A 24,012-nucleotide genomic window follows, 5' to 3' on the forward strand; every position below is an offset into this window, starting at 1 on the left:
AGTAAGGTTCCCTTCAAGTTGTTAGAACTCCACGAGAATTTTTGTAATAAAAATACAACAATTAAGTTTGTTGGGTAAATCTCTCAAATTAAAATACTTTTAATAAAAATGTAACAATTAATATTTAAGATTAATTGAGACAAATCACGTTTAATATACAAATCAAACTAATGAAAGAATAACTAATTCATTAGTGAGAGGGTACTCTACTCCATAGAAGACTAAGATACCGAGAAAGCATCCCAATAGACTCCTAGGAGTAGAGTAAGATTTGGATAGGGAAGATTTTGACACTTTTAAAATGCGTAAGAAAAATCTTGATGAATTCCTAAAAGTAAAATGTTGTTGCAAGAGTTGATCCATGTGTATGCGTCGCTAGTGGGAAGCTTGGACTTGAGTTGATGAGAACAAATGAAAAGATATGATACTAGGAAAAAAGTGAAAAGTTGAAAACTCGCTCATCCTACCTACCTATAAAAGCAAACAAGATAAATAACAAATGTACTCTACTGAACCCTAAAAGATTAGTGAGATGGCCAAGACCACAACTTAAGGAGCAAAGATTTTGAGTTAGAATCCCTATTTCTGGACCAACTTTAGGACTTTATTCTAAAAATTACATGGTGTTGTGGGGGAGGGAACTGAGAGTGCTTTGAGGATTAGTCGGACTCCCAGAGGTATCTAAAAAAAAAAAAAATCTTAAATCACAAAAAAATGATTCCAAATAAATCTGATTTATGCTATTATGAACATGTGGTCTTGACTCATAGGTGAACATATCCTTTGAAATTCAACCTAAATTTAGATGTTAAACCCATGACTCCCTAAACCATGATGAAAATATTCCAACCTAAAAACTAGATTTACCAATAAGAAATATTGTGCTTGATTTTCAAAATCAATTCTTCCTTGCTCTAAGACTAAAGAAAGGCCTTTCAAATCTAGTATTGATTTCCCAATTAATTTACTCATTGGAGTCAAGAAATGATTAATGTCTATCAATAATGACTTTTTATCAAATGTATTTATCGTCAAGAAAATAAATTCTAAATTATATTTGTTATTACAATTAAAATGCGCCGATAGTTTATTTGATCTAGGACTTTTTTTTTCTTTCTTTAAATGCCTTTCATTAAATTATAGGTATTGCTTGCATCGAGCTTGCACAATAAATTGCAAATGGGTGCAACTAATTGATTAATTTATTCGATTTTTAATTAGAATGTCAAATTGATATTATTAAACACATGGCAAGGAAGATTAATTAAAATTGACTAAAACTCTCCAACTAAGTGCTAACAAACTATAGTTTTGAATAATAAAAATAGAGGTTTTAAGAAATACTGAATATACTTACAAATTGGTTAGAAAGATAAAAATAAATTAAAATACTTCAATAAAAAGATACAAATATCTAAAAATACTTGAATAAGTATCATCGTTTATAAACAAATCAAAAAAGAAATCCATGTTGAAGTAAAAAAAAATAATAATATAATTTTTAATAATTATTAAAATGTTCACGTGATCACATCAACTCCTTTTCCTTATAAATTTTCATACCTAATGAACCAACCAATTAATCCACTTTTAGTAAACCAAACACAACATCAACCAAAAAGGGTCTCACCATAAAACCTTCTTACTCTCACCATCATCATCATCTTGTTCTAGCTCTTGAATTGCCCTCCATGATCAAGTCTGATAATCATGACTACAATGATACATTATCTAAAATGTATCTTATTCTTCGAGGGTCAATGATCCGGGACTCTCCCAATAGACCAACGCCTTAATTGGAGAGCCAATTCGGGTCTATTCGATGGTTGGAATAATGGGACCGATCTAATGGGTGGGTACTACGACGCCGGGGATAACATCAAATTCGGGTTTACAATGGCCTTCACCACGACAATTAATGTCGGCATGGAGCGTGGTCGAATTCGGAGAATTGATGCACCCAATGAGCTTCGAAGCGCTTTGATTGCAATTCGATGGGCTACAGATTATCTTATCACAACCTGATCGGATTAATGTGCAGGTAACGATAGTGGCTTTTTTGTCATTTTAAATGGTGGGTGTGTGGGTACTTTGGGAAGTTTAATTTTTGTTTAATTTAGCACAACGAACCCGTGAGAAGAACTTTGTTTTGCTTTAGATGAGTCACGAGTTGTTGACAATTGATATTGGGTCCCACATGTCCTTAATCAAGTTCTAAGGGGATTTTTGTCCTTTTGTAGGAATTTGTTTTCTTTCCAAGATGACTTTTTAGAGGGTTGTCGATTGATACTTACGTCTTAATGTTAATAAAATAAAGAGAAACGATACAATGTTTTATAACCATGTAACAAAAAAAATGTTAGATTCAATTAATCTTCATTAAATTCATTAAAATGCATATCCCCTCTACACCCCCATCACATAATCGTAAATCAATTGCCTCGAGATATACAAAAAATATTTATGATTATGCATATCCAGACACGACTGATCTACAATTTTATGACGGGGGTGTTAGAAAATCATTACACTTCAATTATATCTAGAGTCACAATTTTTCATTTGCTCAAAGTGTGTTTATACGTGTAGATTTTATCTTCATTAATTTTATTTATTTTTTTTTTAAATTCTTAGGTAGGAGATCCTATTAACCATAATTGTTGGGAGAGACTAAAAGACATGGACACAATAAGGATTGTTTACACTGTTGAAGCACCGAACACAACATCGGATGTTGCGGGAGAGACTGCAACGGCTCTAGCAGTCTCTTCAATGGCGTTCAAGTCATTAGACCTAGGCTATTCCAATACACTCCTCTGGATTACAATTAGGGTTTTCGAGTTTGCAAACAATAATAAAAGTGTTTATAATGATAATGATGGAATTAGATTTGGTGTCTGTCCAATCTACTATGATTTTGATGGATATCAAGCAAGTCATCATTTAATTTGTAATTATTATATACTATCTCATACATTAAGGATCTATTTGGAAGGTCAAGTCAAACACCAATTCATCTTTTAAATAGATTATTAATGAAAATTTCCCAAATTTACTAAGCCATCCCCACCCTTTTGGACAACATCACTATTAATTATTCAAAAAAATTCCAATCTACACTAACAACTAAATGTTGGAGTTCATTTTAGGAGCTTTTATTTTTTAGAAGAATAAAGCCGAAATGACCTCAGGCTAGAATCTCATATTGCACTTCTTGATGTGAAAGTGTATAGGAACAATAGATATTTTCATTGACATACAAGTAAAAAAACATTTATGATTCCTATCCACTTTTCTGTCAAGAAGTGTTATATGAGGTCAGTCTAGCACGACTCTTTTAAGTAGGGCGTACTTACAAAGGCTTCTAGTAAGCCTTAGACCTCATTTTGGATCCATTTAAGTGTGGGCCCTACTCCATCGTGAGTGATATGGTAGAAGATTTGTAAAAAGATAAAAATGCCCTCATTTGTGGTTTAAGTTTAGTTTGGTTTGATTTGGTTTGGCAGTATGGGCTTAGATTAGAAGGCATCTCAAAATCTTAATTACATACAATCAAATGGAAAACCCTTGAGGCTGATGACAACATACCTATGAATTTGGGTGGGACAACAAACATGCCGGCCCCTACGTTCTAGTCTCCAAGGTTGGTATGATCTAGGGCTGTTAATGGATCGGGTCATTCTCAATCCAAAAACTTGGGGTTCGGATTATGGATTTCAGTACCAATAATGACCACATTTGATCAAGGTCCAATATATTTTATTTATTGGATCAATGATACATCGATTTGCTATGGACCCAATCGTACAACATTTTCTCTGGTTTGAAGATTTGGATTTTAAAAGGATTTGATCGTTAATGATCAGATTTGATAACTTATCAACATGGAATAACCATATCCCCATCTAATAAGATGGTGATCCAAGTTTGATTTGATCCTTAATGGATTGGTCCCAGATCTACCCTAGATCCAATCCAACTCTTATCAGATTGGTTCGATATCAACCCTGATCCAAACCCAGTATCCATTGTTAGAGTTGTTTTGGTGTGTAGCTTACAGAAGCAACAAAATGTAGTATACATGCTAGATCACCATTTAATGTGATTTTGATGTTGCAGGAATTCTTGGAAGGAAACGTGGTCTGTCTTCAGTCGTACAAAGCATCAGCGGACAGTTAGTTTCATGTGTACCTTAGTAGCAGAATCATCATCCTCCCACATAGAGTACACCCCAGGAGGACTCATCTACAAGCCAGGAGGAAGCAATACTTACGCAACATGTAACCTCCATTACTTTCCTACTACAGGTCTATGCTAACTATCTAACACGTACATCAAAAACCGTTTACTGTGGAAGCATCAATGTTGGGCCCACATATCTCCATCAACAAGCAAAGAAATAGGTATCAACCTCTACAATGTTGGGCCCACATATTTGGCAATTGATTGGTTTTAAAAGTGATGATCCATCCTCTACAATGCATCGTCATTATATCTTCATTCGCTGATGCACAGTGGCCCACTTCAAAATCCAATCCATTCCGATCTAATAACTTTGGGTATGGATTGAGGAGTTATCGAATCTGAATTTTGGTAAGGATCTGATTTGATAATCTATTGGATCAATTCTAGATCAATCATGTCCTAAAATACATGAAAGTGTGTGAATTATATTATTTATTTTGTTTAAATATATAAAACTTATTTAAATTTTGTATATCAAATCAGATTTGATCCAATCCCGTCCTAATCTGATTGTTACTAAACCGGATTTGGATCCTAACCATTAGATTCAATAAAACCCCTATGCTATAACAATTTGATCCAATGCTTACAGGATTGGTTCCGGGTTTGAACGACCCTAATGGATTAGTCCCAATTGGATCTAAACCATTGACAACTCTAATCTTTTTTTTATTTTATATGAATAATTAATTAATTATTATTATTATTTTGTGTGTGTGTGTGTGTAAGCCCTACCTTAACTCAAGAACTCTAAATTATAAAATTACTTTTAAAAAGCAAAAAAATCTTATCTTAACTTTTTCAAAAGAAAAAAAAGAAACTACTTTCAACTTGTAAAAGAAAATATTTTTTCTTAGAGTTATTTTCTTCTGCAATTACTTTATATTATCTATTTTTTACTTTACATCCAAACATGATCTTCTTTGAAGTGATTTTTATAGAAGAAGTTATTGTGTAATTTACATAATGTTAGGAATCTCATAACAGGGTCTTTCTTTTGTTTTTTTAATATTTCGTGTCTTTGTCCGACATCCGTTCTGGGAGACTATTGTGTTGGGACTTGAGGAAAATGGAGATTCTTAAAATAAAAAAAATAAAAAATTACACTAAATAAATTTAATATATTACAAATGCTTCACATAATTTACATAGTTATGGGCTCTACCTACTAAAAGAAATTAATTAAAATACATTTTAACAGCAACAAGGCCTTATTGGAAATATTTGGGATCATTTAAAAAATAAAAACGAATCAATTTTCATACTTTTCCAAAGTCAAGTCAATATTTGACATACAACCCAAAAGTCAAGAACAAATAAATAATACGTTGAGAGAGTATTCTACTCTATAGGAAACCAAGATCCAAAGAAAATGTCCAATAAATTCTAGAAGGGAGAGTATGATTTATACAAGGGAGATCTTGAGGTGCTCAAAAATTGTATATGATGTACTCTTATAAGCAAAGGATTGTTGCAATAGCTAATTAATGGACTTAAGTTGACTAAGACAAATGAAAAGAAATGACTCAAAATATAAAAAGTGAAAAGTCGACGACTCGCTCATCCTACTTACCTATAACAAAAGAAATGGCTATGATAAATAATAAGTATATTCTACTGGAATAGAAGCTGACTTTAACGTTGGAGTGTGATTTGTAAATTCATCTTTAAAATTTCAAAAGAGATTAGAGAGTATTTATAAATAAATAAAACCTCGAATCCCCAAAAGATAATTCCTAATCGATCTAATGCATCCTATTATGAACATGTGGCCCCACCTTTTATGGGAGCATATCCATTGAGTTTCAACCTAATTGATAAATGTAGATGTTAGACCATATCCATAGCTCCATAAGACCATGATAAAAATACTATAACCTAAAAGTTAGGTTGTCAAGGCCTCCCTCTAAAAATTGAGAGGTCTTGATTTCAAGTCCCTCATTGGGTAATTATAAGGATTTATCTCGATCTAATTGGTATGTGGTTTGTGGGGAGTATTACATGTACTCAGGGGATTTGAATGAGATATGGTGCTCTAAGTAGTTAGTTGCATCGTCCTTATTAGTCGAGTCAGGCCTACAAGTCTAGACACCCCTACCATAAAAAACAAATAAAAGCTAGGTCCACCAATATGTGATAATAAATAAATAAATAAATAAATAAAACCCTCGTGGAATGAGGCATGCCACATGTCAATTTGTGATGGATGTGGGTCATTTATGCCCAATGACCCTGGGGACACATTAATGTCCTACCATTTTATTTTCTTCTTATAAAGACAAATATAAGAAGCACTAAATAAAAAAGATGATTTGTGAAGGAAACAAAAAGATAGCTAAGAAGTCCATTTAAGAAGATGTGGGGTTCAATCAACCAAAAGTTTTCTTAGTGGTTGGGAATTGATCTCGTGCTTCACCAAACAAAAAAAAAAAAAAAAAATTTAAACATAATGATTTAGTGATTGACATCAGACCTACCATACTTATATAGACTCACGAGCACCAGTACCGTAGATTCCGTATTCCACGGAATTTGAAATCTTTGACATAAATGATTAACGCGTTTGGTGACTCTAACATCAAACAAAGTTTTTAACTTTTCTTATGACCTCAAATTAGTTGTCTCCAATTTAGGGGTCGCAATGGGTACCCACTCTAATAAAAAAGAATCCCTTTTTATTGGAATCAAAATTGATAGGAATCGATAAATTCCAAGAATTGTAACTGTGTTCAAAGAGAAATTTTTTGATGGTTCTGATTCCATGGATTAATGGAAATCGAATCTGATAAAATTAACTGCTTTGATTCTTGTCCTTATAGGAATTGAACCAGAACTGACCCATTAACAACCCTACTCTCCATGAAACATAAACAAGTTCGGATTCAGCAATGTTTCAGTTGGGATCAGCTCAATTTAATTTAGAATATAACTATAAATATTGGGGATGATAAAAATGACATTTTGAGTAGGGTGTCAATTGAGGACATTGGCCCGTTAACTCAATTTGATCCGCCCAAAAGAATGATTAGGGCCTTGATTTTGAGTCCAAAAGGTAGGTTGGGTTCAAAAATTTTGAACCCATTATATTATATTAGTTAGATGTATGACTTATAATAAAAAATAAACAAATCCATATTCATCTCTAACCGTTTTTTCAACTGTAATTTTTGTTTCAAATTAAAAAAATCAATGCAAATACGGTTAGTATGGGAGTCCATACTATGATTTCATCCTCAGTGTACATGTATTTTTCCAATACATGTTTCATTATATAGGTTTAGACTTGTCAATGGGCCAGTCTTTCTCCCAACTTCGCCTGTCGTGGACCAAGTTTGGGAAGTTTTTATAGGCCTATTTAGTCATCATGGCAGGCAAGATTGGATCCGTTTTATATTTTGGACCAGATTGGGCTTGTGGACTAGGCCTGTCGGATGATACAGTCCGATAAATTATATTATAATATTTTATAAAAGAAAACTTGAAGTTCGGCCCATAAATAAGCCTAATACTTGTAATTTGAACTGAGCTAGACATAGGTAACAATTATTTGACCCAGCATGATCCCGTTTAGGAGATGATTTTTAGGCCCAATTAATATCGGGCCTTAACGACCCGACCCATTGACAGCCCTAGATGCCTAACCCTTAGTTTTATTCATAACATGAGACAATCATCTAAATCATATAAACAGTTGTGTCTGCCAGTATATATTGTAAGGGTAAGAAATTGTCCATAATTTCTTATTTATATGTGTTACCTCGAGATCTTCATTGTTGGCAATGGGTCGGGTAAAGCCTGTACCAAATCTATACCCGAATTGAAACACGCACAACCATAGCCGATTTCTTATCCGAAGTTTAGGATAATGCCCAAATCCAAAATTTTAACCAAATTTTAGGTGGATAACCATACCCAAATCTTGGGTGACCCAAATTTTTACCCATCTCGTATGATTTTTTTTATTCAATAATAAAAACTTTAGTTATTTACATATATTTATTTATAGAATATGAAATTATAATTTTCTCTCAGATAAACAGGTAGTTGGGTAGGATATGACGTATATTCATATCCGACCCTACAAAACTTTTGGGTAAACAGGTATCGGGTAATATTACCCGAATTCTTAATTAGGTTGAAAAACCTTGCCCATATCCAATTTATTTAGGCCTGGATGAGTCAAGTAGGCAGGTATTATCCGACCCATGGCTAGTCCTATTAAAAATGTTTTAGTGTTATAAAAATGTTGGTGTGACATTATAAATGACTATCGTTCATTATGAAATTAATATAAGTAACCATAGACATAAATCTAAGGGAAATGAATGGTTTGGGTTCTTTTGTTGGGTGAGTTCCTTAGAGGGATGTCAATGGATTGGGATCGGATTCAAATCGAATTGGTACCAATCCAATAAGAAATTTATTAGACCTAGACTTGATCAGGTGCATCATTTTAAGCTTTTGGATCACTCCTAATCCAATCCACTTCGAGATAATAAACATATGAATGAAGTATAAGATAGATTATATATCTAAAGAAAATATAAACAAAATTTTTATATTTCAAACATATTATTCGATGGGGATATGGTTGATCCAAAACCAACTTGATAAGTCAAATCCGATTTTTAATGGATCGGGTCCATATTAGAATCCAAATCCTTGATACAGACCCATAATTATCAGACTGTATTTTTCGTCCGATCCAATCCAATCCAATCCACTGACAGCCCTAGTTCCTTTAATAAAGACACTTTCACCGAAGCCTGCCCCTGGCCCGTAAAATAAAGGTCCAAGAACACAAATGAAGCTTTCACTAATTAGACTATCGAAAGACCTCTGTAGTGGATATTAGTTACTATTCAGAGGGACCACACTTAGGTCCAACATCAGTACAATTTGATGCATGCCCCTTGACCTAGGTCATCTTTTTTGAGACCAATATAAATGACCTAAATACCCTATACGAAACTACCTCTATGCACGTAGAGTGTTGAACCATGAATGCAAATTTGAAACGAGAGTAACCAATGAACCAGCTAACATAAGACTCCGGACTTTGCCCAGCTCGCAGATGGACCCAAATGTGGTCTAGCCTGGCTTGACATATAGGTTTTCTAAAGGTTCGGTCCAATCATTGAATGTGTTGTTCTTAGGCTAGACATTTAGGCTCATTCGAAATGGACCTATGATAGCAAGGAAATCATTTCCAAGGGAATATGTGTGGGCATCAAAATTTTAAATTAATCAAATTAGGGCATTTATAGGGAATACGTCTCCTAAAACTTGGGTTTAGGCTTTCACAGATAAAACCCATGATCCAAGAAAGTCTGAGTGATCCACACATTAAAGGACTTTACACCAAAACAGATAAGTGAAGCCCAACAAATTTCATTGAATCCTTAAAATTGAATTTGGACGAACTTAACATTTAGATGAACTAATCAAAGTTCAATAAATTAAAGTATATATATCAGAGCCTTCCTCATGTAGAAGGGGACCTGTATCACTTTCTCTCAGAAGACAGAAGCTCTCTCTTTAGAGAAAAAGAAATTCTCCATAAATGAAGTAAAATTCTTCAAGAAAGACTTGAGTTTCTATTAAAAAAATATCAAGCCTAAAAACCCTTTCTCCAGAAGTCAAAAAATTATTCTCAACTGATAAAGTGCAAAATTCGAATAGAAGAAAACCTATAACAAACCTCCAGAGAAGATCAAGCCTAAAAACTTTTCTTCGAAAATCAAAAAATCTTTCTCAATCGATCTAGCGCGAAGCACATATAAAAGAAAATTTACAACTACTATGTAGAGAAAATTAAGCTTAAAGCTCTTTTTTAAAAGTTAAGAAATCATTTTTAGCCAATCAATCAAACACAAAGCATAGAGAAAATAAACCCATACAAAGATTCTCAGAAAATCAAGCACAACAAAGTCACCATCAAAGTAACCTTCTCAACTAATCACATGTAAAGTTCGAAGAAAAAATAAAAAACTACATATGTCACCATTATTTTTGTACTTGATTGTTAATCAGAGGATAATAATGAAATTTATATTGTCATTTTATCAAAATTAATAAAATTATTTACGATCTTACTTCACAAATCAGGAAATAGATTTATAAAATTGATTGTCAATAATATGAAATCCTCGAAAAATGGTATTGGGAAAATGAATCTTGCAATTTGATTTTACCTTGAAAAATATCAAAAAGAGAATTGATTGTTTTAGTCCAAGGGCAGACATAAACGTGGGAGAATAACACTAATTGGAAAGTCATCTTTTTTCTTTTTGACCTTTTTCCACACAAAGTGAAAAATTGTTGGAAAGAAAAATGAGTTTCAAGGAAAATGCACAATAATAATCCGAAATTGCATTTTCTAGGAAAAATCATTTCGTGCATAGTCATACAAACCCGGTAATTTTTAAAGGATTGGGATCCCTTGACTCCTAAGAACGACTCATGAAAAAAACACATGATCTCAACCCTTGAAACAAAAAATCCTGTGGTTGAGATTTATGAGTATCTTGATAACACAAATCCTTGAGATACTTATCCCGATGATAAATCTCAATCATTGGGTTTTTCATATAAAGGGTTGGGATCACGTGTCATTCTTAGGAGTCACAGGATCTTAATCCATTTTTAAATATCGCTAATCACCAGTTTAAAAACTTGAGGTTATAGTTGCCAACGGTGGGATTTGGATTGGATTTGTACCGAGCTTGATGCTTCAGGAAAATCCTTGATTAGTTCCGGATTTATGGGATATGAAGGGCATGTTTGGATACCAGGAGCAGAACTACTCTTCCAAAGAACAGAAGCTGAAGTACTCTATGGAGGAGCTGGAAAAGTAATTCTGTGCAGAAATGGCGTTTGGCAATCAACTCTATGAAGTACTGGCAGAAGTACTTTTGTGCTGAAAGTCTGTTTGGGAACCATACTGACTTCTCATGACTTCTAGAAAAAAGACCAGAATACCCTTATATTATACCAGTTACTGTTTTTTATCTTTTAGTGTCATAATATGCCTTCAAACTATATTGTTTTTGACATTTTAACTATAAATATTAATATAATATAATATATATAATATTAATATAATAAATATTAATATAATATAATATAATATTTTAAATATTAAATATTAATATAATATGTTTAAATCCATTATACTTAAAATTTTAAAAAAAATTTGACTGACTATTTTTGACATAATATTTAAAAAAAAAAAATTGACAGACTGTCTTTTAGTGTCATAATATGCCTTCAAACTATATTGTTTTTTACATTTTAACTATAAATATTAATATAATATAATATAATATAATAAATATTATTATAATATAATATAATATTTTAAATATTAAATATTAATATAATGTGTTTAAATCCATTATACTCAAAATTTAAAAAAAAATTGACAGACTGTCTTTTAGTATCATAATATGCCTTCAAACTATATTATTTTTGACATTTTAACTATAAATATTAATATAATATAATATAATATTTTAAATATTAAATATTAATATAATGTGTTTAACTATAAATATTAATATAATATATAATAAATATAATATAATATAATATAATATTTTAAATATTAAATATTAATATAATGTGTTTAAATCCATTATACTCAAAATTAAAAAAAAATAATTTAATATTAATAAATGTTTCTTTTGTTTGATTTAAGGGCAAATGAATTAGAAATATTTTCATAGAAAATTAATAAAGTTAGGGGTATTTTGGTAAAACGAACCGTTAGATTTTGACTCCCCGCAAGAAGAGTTTTGAGAAATAGGTTTTCTTGACTTCTTCATAAAGAGTAATTTTTTGCTCTTGCGCGGAGTAACTCTTCGAGGGAGTAGTTCATACAAACGCATCCAAACGACTTCTAACTCCCCGCAAGAGTCAGAAGTAGCCAAGGAGTCCTATCCAAATGCCTACGAAGTTTCGGATCCCATCCATTGACAATCCCACTCGTGGTATCTGAAATGAGTAACTATTAAGAGCGGTGTCCCGTTTCTACAGAAATATACGGTGTCTACGTGGCACATTTTAATTAGATACTAAACAGATGGGCTGCGTTCTTTTATAAAAACTACGGGCCACGTAGACACCGTACCTACTCTATAGAACAGGACACCACTCTGGATCCTGATTCATCTCAAATTTGCGCTAAAACTGGTTTTAGGGTTTCAAGAGCAAAAAAATTCGCCATCAACAAAGGTACGTTTTCTCCCTCATTTTCCTGTTAATCTTCTCTCTGATTTTTTCCTCCATTGTTGGTCTTCTTGTCTCGCTTGTTTCAGAGAATACTAGATTGAACAAATCGATTGAAATTCGAACAACTGTTTTTTTTTTTTTTAATAATTAAACTTTTATATTTACCTCTGCTACGAAACAAAACCCTAAACCCTAAATCCTAAATCCTACCTCTCTTAACAATCTTATAAAGGGAAACTTGGTTAATTAAGCAACTAAGCTCTTGTCTTATATAAATGTGGAAATTTCAGAATCCGATCATCTTGAATTCCCTACTTAATTAAATTATGACTGTTGGATGGATTTTTGCTAGTGTTTGATCTGGCTCTGCTTGGTTGTTTTTGATTAATTTTTGGTAGATAAGGAGATGTAGCTGTGTAATTTTTTGTAAAATTGTCCAAATAAGGGACTGATCGATTGAATAGGCAAATAGATGAATTAATGGCAATTTATCAATTAATTGCTAAATATGGTAACATTTTTACCCTTTACCTTACCATCAAAATTTTATTTTCTTCGGCATTCAAATCTCAATAGCGAGGTAGGGCTTTTATGGAGGTTGAAGATGATAGATTTTGATAAGAAACCCAAAAACACAATGTTTGAGACATAGTGCAAATAACTTGATTTTTTGGGGGGGGGGAAGGACATTACTTTATGAGACCGGCAATGCACGAGCAATATAACTTGAATTTTGTTGTTTCCAAAGCCATTACATTTCCGTCAAGTTGTTAACTTTTGATCACCTCAACTACCCATTACTATGGTCACAACTGATTTAGGATTTGGGATTGAAAGATGGGAAGAAACTGCCACCCTAGCATGTGTGAGGCATTTTGTGCATATTAAGTGTGGCATGAACCAACCCCAGAGGGTTGGTCAGATGGCCAGGACCACGCCTCTTGAGTTCAAATCATCCTTAAGGGGCCACCCCTCTAGGATCTATCTCATAAATTACTTGGTTGTGTGGGGGGAGGGGGATTGCATGTGCCTGAGGATTAGTCGGGTGCTCTAAGAGGCTTGAATACCTTGGTTACAAAAAGGAAGTGTGGGATGAACCAAATGCTCAATGTTTTCCACTTAGATAGTATTTGATTGCATTGATTTTCATTTTCCATGGTGACCTATGGCGGCGTTGGTTGCGATGGCAATGGTGATTATGGTAGTAGAGAATGATAATAGATTAAGATTTTGATTTAGGGGTAAATTTTATTTTTCTATAGGGATGGGTGGGAAAGTGAAATCCACACTTTGTTGGATTTTTGGATGAGGGTGGATATCCATTTTTCTTGGACAAACCAATCAAACACTTGGAAAAATGTGATTTTCCATGGAAACACTTCAAACACACCATATAGGCCATCTTCTATTGTCTTAAGTCAATGAAGTAGGATAAAGGGTCCATATAAATGGGTTGAAGGGATGTATTATCGATGTAGTCCTTTCAGGTTGAACTTTTGTATTAGAAGATCCTAGTGTGTCCTATATGTGTATTTCATGACTAAAATCTCTTCATATTCTCTTGTTTCACCTTAGACTTAGTATCATTTTTTCATACATCCTACTGACATTGGCCCCAACCATTTCTTAGTGATGGCAGTACATGATGATTTGTGGCAAGGCTTAATTTCCTCACTTGTTTCTGATGAGTCCAACGAGAGTGTGGACATCCTTTCTCCCGAAGATGCAGCATGGGTAGATTCTTGCCTGGTTAAAGATCCTGAACTATCGGACAATACTTGGAAAGCTATGAAAGATGCCTTAGTGGAAATTCTCAACATCGAACCCACTTTGCGTCATGACACTTTAGCTTCTAAAATTGAAGGATCCCCACACAGAACTTATGATGAGGTTCTTGTTCCTATGAGTGAAGAGGCAAAAACTGCAAAGCTTTTGAGAGGAGCTGATGTCAAGTCTGGTTTGATCGATGCTGAAGAGGCTGAAGATGCACAAATTCAGGGTTACTTGCGAAACAATTTTTCGTCGAATCCTTTTGACATGGAGGAAGACAAAAATAGTGATGATGGTTTGGATTTGGGGTTCTTAAATGAGATTGATCTGCCCGAGGATATCTTTAGGGTTTGGGATCTGGAAACACCTGTGCCCGAGGAAGACAAACTTGTCGAAGAGTTGAAAATTGCCCTTACAGAGAGTTCCCTTCGAGCTCAACCAAGTTTGGACGTTGATGAGACACTTGAGAATCTCATTAGTGGTATGGCTGACCTGTCTTTGCGTTCGTCCTCCGGTTGAAAAGATTTTGCTCATCATAAATTTATGAATCATGAATGTGAATATGAAGAAACTTGGGGATTGTTAATATTACAGTGGATGTACTTGCCTTTTTATTCCATGCAAGGTTGGGCACCTTATCAATGGTGTGAAACGAGACAAGATATTGGATTTTAAATCATAGATCTGTGTTCATAATAGACTCCTCATGCCTGCACCCATCAAATATTTATTTGAATTTTTTCTTTTTTGAAATTATTGGTTATAATGATGCAGATTTAACTCTCCTTGCATTCTTTTAAAATGTATTACTGGTCCCAAGCTTGGACAAAGGAGCATTGCATTAGATTGGTAGTCGATGTAAAAATGTTACCACCTTCTACCATGAGTCTATGCAACACTAAAGCATGATGTGAACTTCAATATTCTTGGTTAGGTTGAAAAGGGATCGATTTGAATGGTGTCTGAGGGGTTTATGGTTTGTTTTTGTATCTCAAGAGCAATTTTCTAAATAAAATTGTGTGTCAATGTTCAACCAGACTGGTTCTGGCTGATGATGTTTTAGTCCCTGATCGAATCATAACATAAGGCTATGTAAATGCAAGCTACTGGATATGAGATTAATGTAGAACTCTGTCGTAAGGTTTTGGGAGATCCAAGCCTCTGATTCATATATAGTCATTAACTGATGATGCCTGATGCTGCTCACCACAATACTTCGAATTTGGTTTGGTTTGTCCTGCATTGGTTATCCTATAAGAAGATCCCCTGTTTTATTTCTCTCCAACTAAATTGAGAACTTCAATTTTTGAAATTTTTATAAGATGGTCATCGGGTTGGAAGATCAAGAAGCATAATATTAATAAATTGAATGCAGCCGAGAGGAGCATGTTGAAAAAATGTAGGAGTAGCCCAATAGCTATACATTACTAGAAAGTTGACTAAAATGATTTGGACATTTTCAGTGAAGGCAATGTATCACCCCGATTGGAAGAAATATTCAAACCAAAGATCTTAAAAGAGCGAGATAACTACAAAAGATATAAACTCATTTTCAATAACATCAGACTTGGGTCTCAACATAATAGAATGTCGGAGCTTTTTCGTTTAGCAAACTCTAATTCTGGATAAGGCTTTGTTTTCAGAACTTCTGAAGTACCCATGAATTCAATAAAGGATTCAAATTCAGTAATTTCTTGTGAAGTTTGATGGTTAAAAATAAAAGTTAAAAACTATGCATTTTGTTCATTTTTAGTATACTGGAGTATTAGAATCACCATGTGATTACTACCTGTGATTCTGTTTATGTGAGAAACCCAATAGGATGGCCTGATGAACCACATCTATTCGTTTATACTTTCAAGTGTACCTGGTGAACAAAATGGCACACATATATATGTGACCCTTATTGAAGATTTGATGTAACCTTATAGAATTACAAGATCTGATTGGACCACACACACAAAACCATATAGAATTACAAGATCTGATTGGAACACCCACGCCCACACACACACACACACACACACACACACACACACACACACAAGCACACCCCACGTCAACCACAAATTCCATTCTCAATTTGACTGTTTCAGTAACCATCAACTTCATACAAACTTTGGGTATCTTACTCACCTAGCATTCAATCCATGGAGTACAACACCCAAAAATAGAAGTTTCAAAACAAAACTTTATAGAGGATATGAAAATTATGAAATGCACCCCTACATATCAATTATTAATCTCATCTTAAGCATAGACAAAAAAAAAACAAAAAATCACTTCAGAAGCTATTATTAGACAAAGAATTATGGGATTACACTCCCAAGAACATATTTATTACACAAGGACTCAAATCAAAGAAACCTATAATCTATAATCTATATTTAACACTGAACATTAAGAATAGTTCGGTGGGGTATTAGAAGATATCTTTAGACGCTTAATGCAGGCTATCTATGTTCACTTTGTGAGGAGCTCCTAGGATGCAAACTTAATAATGTGCACTTATCTTTAATAGCTTCAGTTTCATTCCCATATTCTTTGAATTTATACTCTCCCCTCTTGAAGGTGGACGGAACCTTCCCTTCACTATAACATTGGCAACACAAACTGAAATGAGATTTCATCTCCTTGAAGCGGGACCCAATAATTGGATAGCGGCAAACAGAGCAAGCATGGTGACCATGTCGGGTTCGGTCCCCATTTTCGAGCTTCACAAGAGTATCCATGATCCCAAAACCCCAATCTAGATTATCAAACATTTCTAGAAACTCGGGAAAAGAAACCGCTGAAACATCGTTTTCTTCATTTACTTCCGTAATTTCACTAACCACGTGAGACGGAATATAAATGGCTCTCAACAACTTGATGTATCTCATGGCGTCGACTTTCCTAATATGTACACCAACTTCATTAACAGGTCGCCACATGAGAGCATCGAAGACGATTTGTTTGCGCTTCTTGGAAGGACCGGTACAAATGGGTGCAAGAACAGCATAAAACATGCCCAAATCCACCTTACCCGAACCCCAAGAATCCAAGATGGATATAATCCTTTTGTTAATAGCTTTCACGGCTTCTTGGAAAGTCTCGGGCTTTAAGAAATGAAGTAACTTGCGGAGAATTCTTTCCAATCCAGCCTTGTTGATTGATTTCTCAGGGATGCTGCTGTCAGAGTAGGAAATTGGAATGTTGGTTTCATTGATTTCCTTCTTCAAAAGATCCACATTGCAGTGATTCAACCTGGTGAGCCTCTGAAAAGACCTTATTTCAAGAGCATTGGACAAGTCCTCCCTACGTGTAGTCTCTGAACCCACTCTATCGAACTTCGATAACTCCACAACAAGAAAACCCGCCTCCTCATCTCCATTTCCCTTACTTCTCTTCTTCTGAAGTTGCTTCAAATGAGACATCGCATCACGTAATTCAACCCTATTCGTCATCTTAAAAGCCTCTTTCAAATTTTTATTAGCTTCCTCGCTTTCTTCCACCCCTAACAAGGCCACAGCTTTGTTAAGCACTGCTCGCCAATGATTCGGCCACAATGCTAAAACCCTATTATACATCTCTGAAGCTCTCTGATACCTACCCATATCCATGTAAAGCCCACCCAAATTGTACAAAGCATCAATGTGCCCTGGTTTCAAATCGATCGCTTTCTGAAACTCTTGAATTGCTCTATCGTCCTCTCCCAGCGCATGCAAAGTAGAACCTAGATCGCAATGTGCATCGGCATAATCCGATTTCAAAAAAATAGCTTCTTCCAACGACTTCTCTGCTGCCCTATACTCTCCTACACCGAAGAGAGCGCTACCGAGAAGCTTTAAAGCCCTGAAATGAGTTGGACAAAGAATTGTGGCCTCTCTATAATGCTCACAAGCACTTAAAACCATTCCTTCCCCTTCGAGCGAAATCCCAAGATTAACGTGAATTTGAGGGAGAAGGTAAGACCATTGGTTCTCATCGGTCTTTGCGGCCTCGAGAGCCAATAAAAATTCTTCCTTTCCTTCTCCATACCTGCCAAGAACATATAAACAGTTTCCGGCACGAAAATGTGGTTTGAAATTCATCGGTTGAAGATCACAAGCACATTTAAAACTTACCAAAGCCTCCTTAAACAAATGGTGCTCATATAAAACTCTACCGACCGCCATATGCCCATCGAAAACCTCTTCGTTCGACTTATTCTCATCCAATCTACCTCTCAAAACACCCAATTCCTTCACAAATGAGGCATAATCTTTCCCTAATTCATCCCAAAAGACCTTTTTATGGACGAAATCTGAAGTTTTACACAATTCACTCGACCACCCTTGTTCAGAACAAGCATCAACAACATTATCCCCTTTCAATCTCCCATCTTTGGCCTGCTTTGCTTTAAGACGCTTAATCAGAATCTCCAAATCATCAACAATCTTCCTCGAATCTTCGAAGACGATTTCGTGACTAGGCGAAGCAGCCCAAGCCGGGCTCCTCGGGTTCTTAATGGGCTCCACTGCTGAGGTTGACGTTGAAGCTTGAGAAACAATGGGGATCTCAGCAATGGTGGTGATGGAATCTGTAATGGGTTCGAGTTCGAGCTCGAGAGCTTCGAAATCTCGATCAACATCTCCTGCACCGTCGTCGTACGTTTGGAGGAGTCCAGCGAAGGTGAGACCCTTATCGCCATTGATAAAATCTTCATAGGATCTGAAGACTTCTTCGAGAATCGCATTGATCTGATCGTTGCTGAATTGAACCCTAGGGTTTACAGAGACCACGAGAGAGGACATTTCGTCTCTGTTGAGACCTCCATCTTTGTTCTTGTCGAATTCGTTGAAGATTCTCTTTACCTTCTCCTCTCTGGTTCCCTTCGAAGCAGCCATTGTAGGGTTTTTGAGAGAGAGAGAGAGAGAATCTGTTTCAGATTGAGAAACGAATCTCTGATTCTGACAGAATTGATTGGAACTGAGATTCTGAGAAGCGCTTTTAATTGTTCGTTTGGCGCTACGCTATTTAAATGCCAACGAAATATTTGATGCCAAATTAATTACCAACAACCTCAACCTTTTTGGGGTTAATTTTCTCGCGAACCGCCCTCCGAATTGAAAATTTTTTGCTCACGCATTTTGCTGATAGTGCTCATAGAATCGGGGATCCACCAATCACATTCACCCGCGTGTCTCCAATCTACAGAATTATCCTTCTTAATTACAAAACTACCCTTACTAAGCTTGACGTGGCACGCACTGGGCACTTGAGCAAAAAATCACTCCCTCCGAATTATGGTGAAAAGTACCTTGGGATAATCAAACAGATTAATATTGACTTCTGTCATCCACTAGTGGACTAATAAAATGACGAAAATGCACTCATCTGCAAACCCCTAGCAATAATCATTAAAATATTCTCCCAAAAATTCGTTGTTTTCGACTGACACTAAGCTGACGTCGTTTTATGCTATTAACCATTGATGCTTTTCATCACTCGTATCTCAAGGAAAAGCATCCATGATTCTACACAGACTTCCACATTAGCACGCAATATTGTGGAAAATCATCGTTAGCATTATTATTAATAAAATCCATTAATAGGTTGAATATTCACAAAGAAAAAAAATCTAAGAAATAGATATTTATTTATTTATATTTTTTAAATCTTCTTATCTTTCTTAAGTGGTCCTAATCATTATCCACATAATTATCTGGTCGTTAACAGGATACCTTTCCAATGATTGAAATTACCTAATCAATGGCCTATTCTTAAAGATGAGACAATCCCAAATCATAACGTGTAGATAAACCCTAATCTTATGCTACAACAATTAATGAAAATGAATAACTACCAAATTACAATCATGGTTTTAACTTTTAAAGCTTCCTCATCATCGCATTGACTCGTCTGGGATTTACAATGGATCAGGTCAGAATAGGGTCGTTTGTATTTGGTACCGATCCAATATTGAATCTGAGACTTATCCGATATGTTTTCAATCGAGTTTTTATCACATTGCAATACTAAGATCCAGACCTGGTCCAATAACAATCAAATTGAGCCAGACTTGAATTATTGGATTGGATCCAAGACATATTTGATAAATATTGGATTGAGTTTTATGGTCCAGACCTTGTCCAATAACAATCGAATCGAGCCAAACTCGAAGCATCGGATTAGATCCAAGACTTATTCAATAAATATTGGATCGAGTTTTTATCTGATCTTAATATTAAGATCCAAACCTAGTCCAATAACAATCGATTGAGCCAAACTTGATTATATATATAAACTTCTTGTATTTCAATAAATATATCACATAATTTATACACTTTCTAACATTTTATCGATTCGGGTCCTTATCGGATTAGGACATAGTTGATCCAAATCCAATCCAATAAGATATCAGAGTTTGGAACCTTATCAGAATCCAAAATGTCGATTTAGACTCAAAGTTATGGGATCGGATTTCAAGTTTGATATGATCCATTGGCAACACTACTCCTTTGATATTTTGAAAATTTGAGTTGGTTTATTAGAACTCGGGTTTTGTAAGAACATAATTTTTTATGAGCATTTTTAATAGGAAAATAAATTTTAAGGTGTATTTAATAAACCTTAACGCGTGCCCATACATCACATGGTAACAAACCCCTTAAAATTCAGAAAAATTATACTATTTTGATGCTTTAATAACTTAAAAGGTTTGAGATCCACTTACTCATGAAGAATGCTAATGAGAAAATACATGATCCAAACCATGTAAGCATGAAATTCAACCGATTTATACATATCCTTATAATACAAATGTCGATGATAAATCTCAATCATCTTGTGTTTAATTGGGTGGGATCATGTGTTTTTTCCACGAGTCATACTTCATGGGGTCACAAAACCCCTAACTTAAATATTTATAATCTAATTTTTTTAAATAAATAAAAAAAATGCCATCTATCATATGTATGGGTTCAGGTGACTTATGAGAAAACACATGATCTATCTTGTAAATAAGAAATTCAATTATTAAGACTATCTCAATGACAAATCTTAGTCATTGGATTTTGTGTTTAAATAATTGGGATCATAATTTTTTCCACGAGTCATTCTTCATGAGTTAGTGGATCTTGAACCTTCTATTTAACATTTCATAACTGCACACCAACTTGGTCTCCTAAGTAGGTGTCAGCTAGCTTAGTTGGTAAAGTCTTTGGATAATGACACCAAAGATTGGGTTCAAATCCCATCATCATTGACTTACTGAACTCATTAAAAATAGATTTATCAATTAAAAAATATATAAACAATTTGGTCTTCTTGAATGCCCACAACCACACATCATAACATGCATATAAGATCATTGGCAACTTAATGTTTGGCTCCCCCTCTTTGTGGATCTAATATAGCAAATTCTCAAATAACGTGTGCATCAAACGAATGAATAAGACTCAAAGTGGTTTGGGATTGATTTTTGGGTTTTATACAACTATTGAAATTATAAGTATCCAATCTCCATTATAATTGAAAATCGATTGTAGATGAGAGTAAACTTATTATTTTATAATATGCTTTAATTATTTTTTATAATAAAATTATATATCTAACTATATATATAAAATATGTATATATGTAATTTAGTAATGGAGCTCAGAGTCTTGATTTGGTGGGTTGGAGAATTTTGAACCTATTCCCACCTTTGCAAGTGAGATCAAGGCTCTAAATTTCTGTATTTTTAGATAGGAAATAATTGTGTTAGTGTAGGGGTGTCAATAGATAGCCGAAATCTGAATTTGAATTCGAATTCGAAAAATTGAATATTATCCAAAATTTTCGGATATCTGATTCGGATTCGGATCTCATTTTAAAATTTGAATGCTTTTTGGATACGAATTCGGATATCGCGATATCCGATTCGATAATATCTGCTCCGATATAATATATATATATATTATATATATATATATATATTATGTATTTATGTTTTACAACAACATTTTTACATATGTATATATGGTGATGCGTATTTGTGTTATACAACGAAATATTATTTTTTAAACTTTATATTCTCTAACGAGAAGAACCAGTGACAGAATGATGGATTTTGATCGAACTCTGTAACACCGTCTTCTCTGGCCGACGAGCATCAGGTACATTTCTCTCTCTCTCCGATCTGATTGGAACCAGTTGGAGTAGTTTTTTAGGAGGAAATCTACGGGTTTCGAGTTTCGACTGTGTGAACTCTGACACGTCTTCTCCAGCCGACGAGAATACAGGTACATATTCACTCTCTCTCTCTCTTTCTCCGATCCGAACCAGTCGAAGTGATTTTTCGAAGGAAATCTATGAGTTTCAACTGTGCAAACTCCAACAGATTGAGGACGATGGTATTTTGCAGGATTTTTTGTCAGATCGAATATCCGATATATTTTTTGGATTCGAATTCGAATGTTTGCTAGGGATATCCGATCGAATTCGAATTCGGATATAGTACTGTTCGATTGGATACATATCCGTTGACAGGCCTATGTTAGTAGTCCAAATTGACAATGTATTGCATATTAGGGTGTCAACGGGTACCCATTTAATCAAAATAAAAAAACCCTAATTTTGGATCCCTTTTTATGGGAATCGATTAGAGTTGAATCTCTTGGAACTAAAATGATCGAGAATCAGAGCCCATAAAAATATACACAAATCAAGATCTGAAATTAGTTAAGGATAATTTTTTATGATTTCGATACTGGTTTCACTAATTTGAGAATGGAAATTAGAATTGACAAAATTTAACGATTTTAATATTGATTCCTTTAGGAATTGAACGATAATCGATCCATTGACACCCTTATAATGCAACCCGTATTCCATTTGATGTTATTTTATGGTTCTTAAACCTAAATTAGGTGGGGACTCCAAAACACCAAGATACGCATTTATACATGGATTTTTCCTGAGCGATGCTTTTAGAGAGAGAGAGAGAGAGAGAGAGAGAGATGTGGCTAGTGGGTAGTTTCAAACAATTGTTTCCTTTAATGAAAAGTGATTTCCATCGCTGGATCTTCCCCAAATAGATCTCACACAGTGAAATATGTTTATGGGGTGGGGTGTATAAAGATGCATTTTATATATAGACTAGTCGATGCATGTGCTTACACCACGAGTTATTCCGTGCATTTGTTCCTTACACGTTGAAAATTTAATTAAATTAATAAAGTATGAAATTTAATTAAGTCGAACAATTGACAATCTGCAATCAGAACCCTCTAGATTTTACGAAAAAAAGAGAGCAGGAAAGTGTCAACTGCCAACACAATAGGCATTCTTTTAGTTTAAATGGATCAAATAAATAATTACCTTTTTAAATTTATTAAAAAATCATAATTTTTCCTATATCTGAAATAATCTCACTTAAAATGCATCATACCATAAGTCATATGTGATTTCTTAGAGTTGCAAAAAAAAATGTAAGAGATTTAATTGCAGAAAAAAAAAAAAAAAGATTTTTCTCCTTACAATCATTGTGTTACTAAATTTACTGGAATAATTTTAAGTAGTCGATCAACCTATTGAGTCATTTTTGCTTTGTGTTGTCTTATTCTTATGAGCATCAAGTTTGATGCATGCTATGTATTATAACAAAAACAAATTCTTTCATTTTCACCAAATGGTGATGAAATAATGAATCTTTATCGCGTAATGCGTAAATAATTGATGCATGGCTTAACATCTTATTGAAACAAATTTGCCATTCTTAATTTAAATGAGTGGTTCATCAAGATTTGATCATTTACACAA

At 34.2% G+C, this 24,012-nt stretch overlaps 1 protein-coding gene and 2 pseudogenes across 1 annotated transcript; 2 read left to right on the forward strand and 1 right to left on the reverse strand.

Moving 5' to 3' along the window:
- The first annotated feature begins 1,654 nt into the window (after positions 1-1,654).
- Positions 1,655-4,408, forward strand: LOC147403656 (endoglucanase 24-like; annotated as a pseudogene).
- Positions 4,409-12,333: 7,925 nt separating this feature from the next.
- On the forward strand, positions 12,334-14,928 carry LOC147403657 (uncharacterized). Its single transcript, XM_086439326.1, has 2 exons — positions 12,334-12,480; positions 14,108-14,928. Exon 2 carries the CDS (start codon positions 14,110-14,112, stop codon positions 14,764-14,766), a length of 657 nt encoding a protein of 218 aa, XP_086295452.1. The 5' UTR covers positions 12,334-12,480; positions 14,108-14,109; the 3' UTR covers positions 14,767-14,928.
- A 1,524-nt stretch (positions 14,929-16,452) lies between these two features.
- Positions 16,453-19,244, reverse strand: LOC147403658 (putative TPR repeat-containing protein At2g32450 pseudogene; annotated as a pseudogene).
- Between the last annotated feature and the right edge of the window lie 4,768 nt (positions 19,245-24,012).

This window comes from Akebia trifoliata, chromosome 4 (assembly GCF_017979445.1).
Source record: "Akebia trifoliata isolate Shusen 1 chromosome 4, ASM1797944v1, whole genome shotgun sequence".
Taxonomy (NCBI): Eukaryota; Viridiplantae; Streptophyta; class Magnoliopsida; order Ranunculales; family Lardizabalaceae; genus Akebia; species Akebia trifoliata.

What these genes read in the sequence shown, in the direction of transcription:
- LOC147403657 (XM_086439326.1), top strand. Translation starts at nt 14,110, where the DNA reads ATGGCAGTACATGATGATTTGTGGCAAGGCTTAATTTCCTCACTTGTT.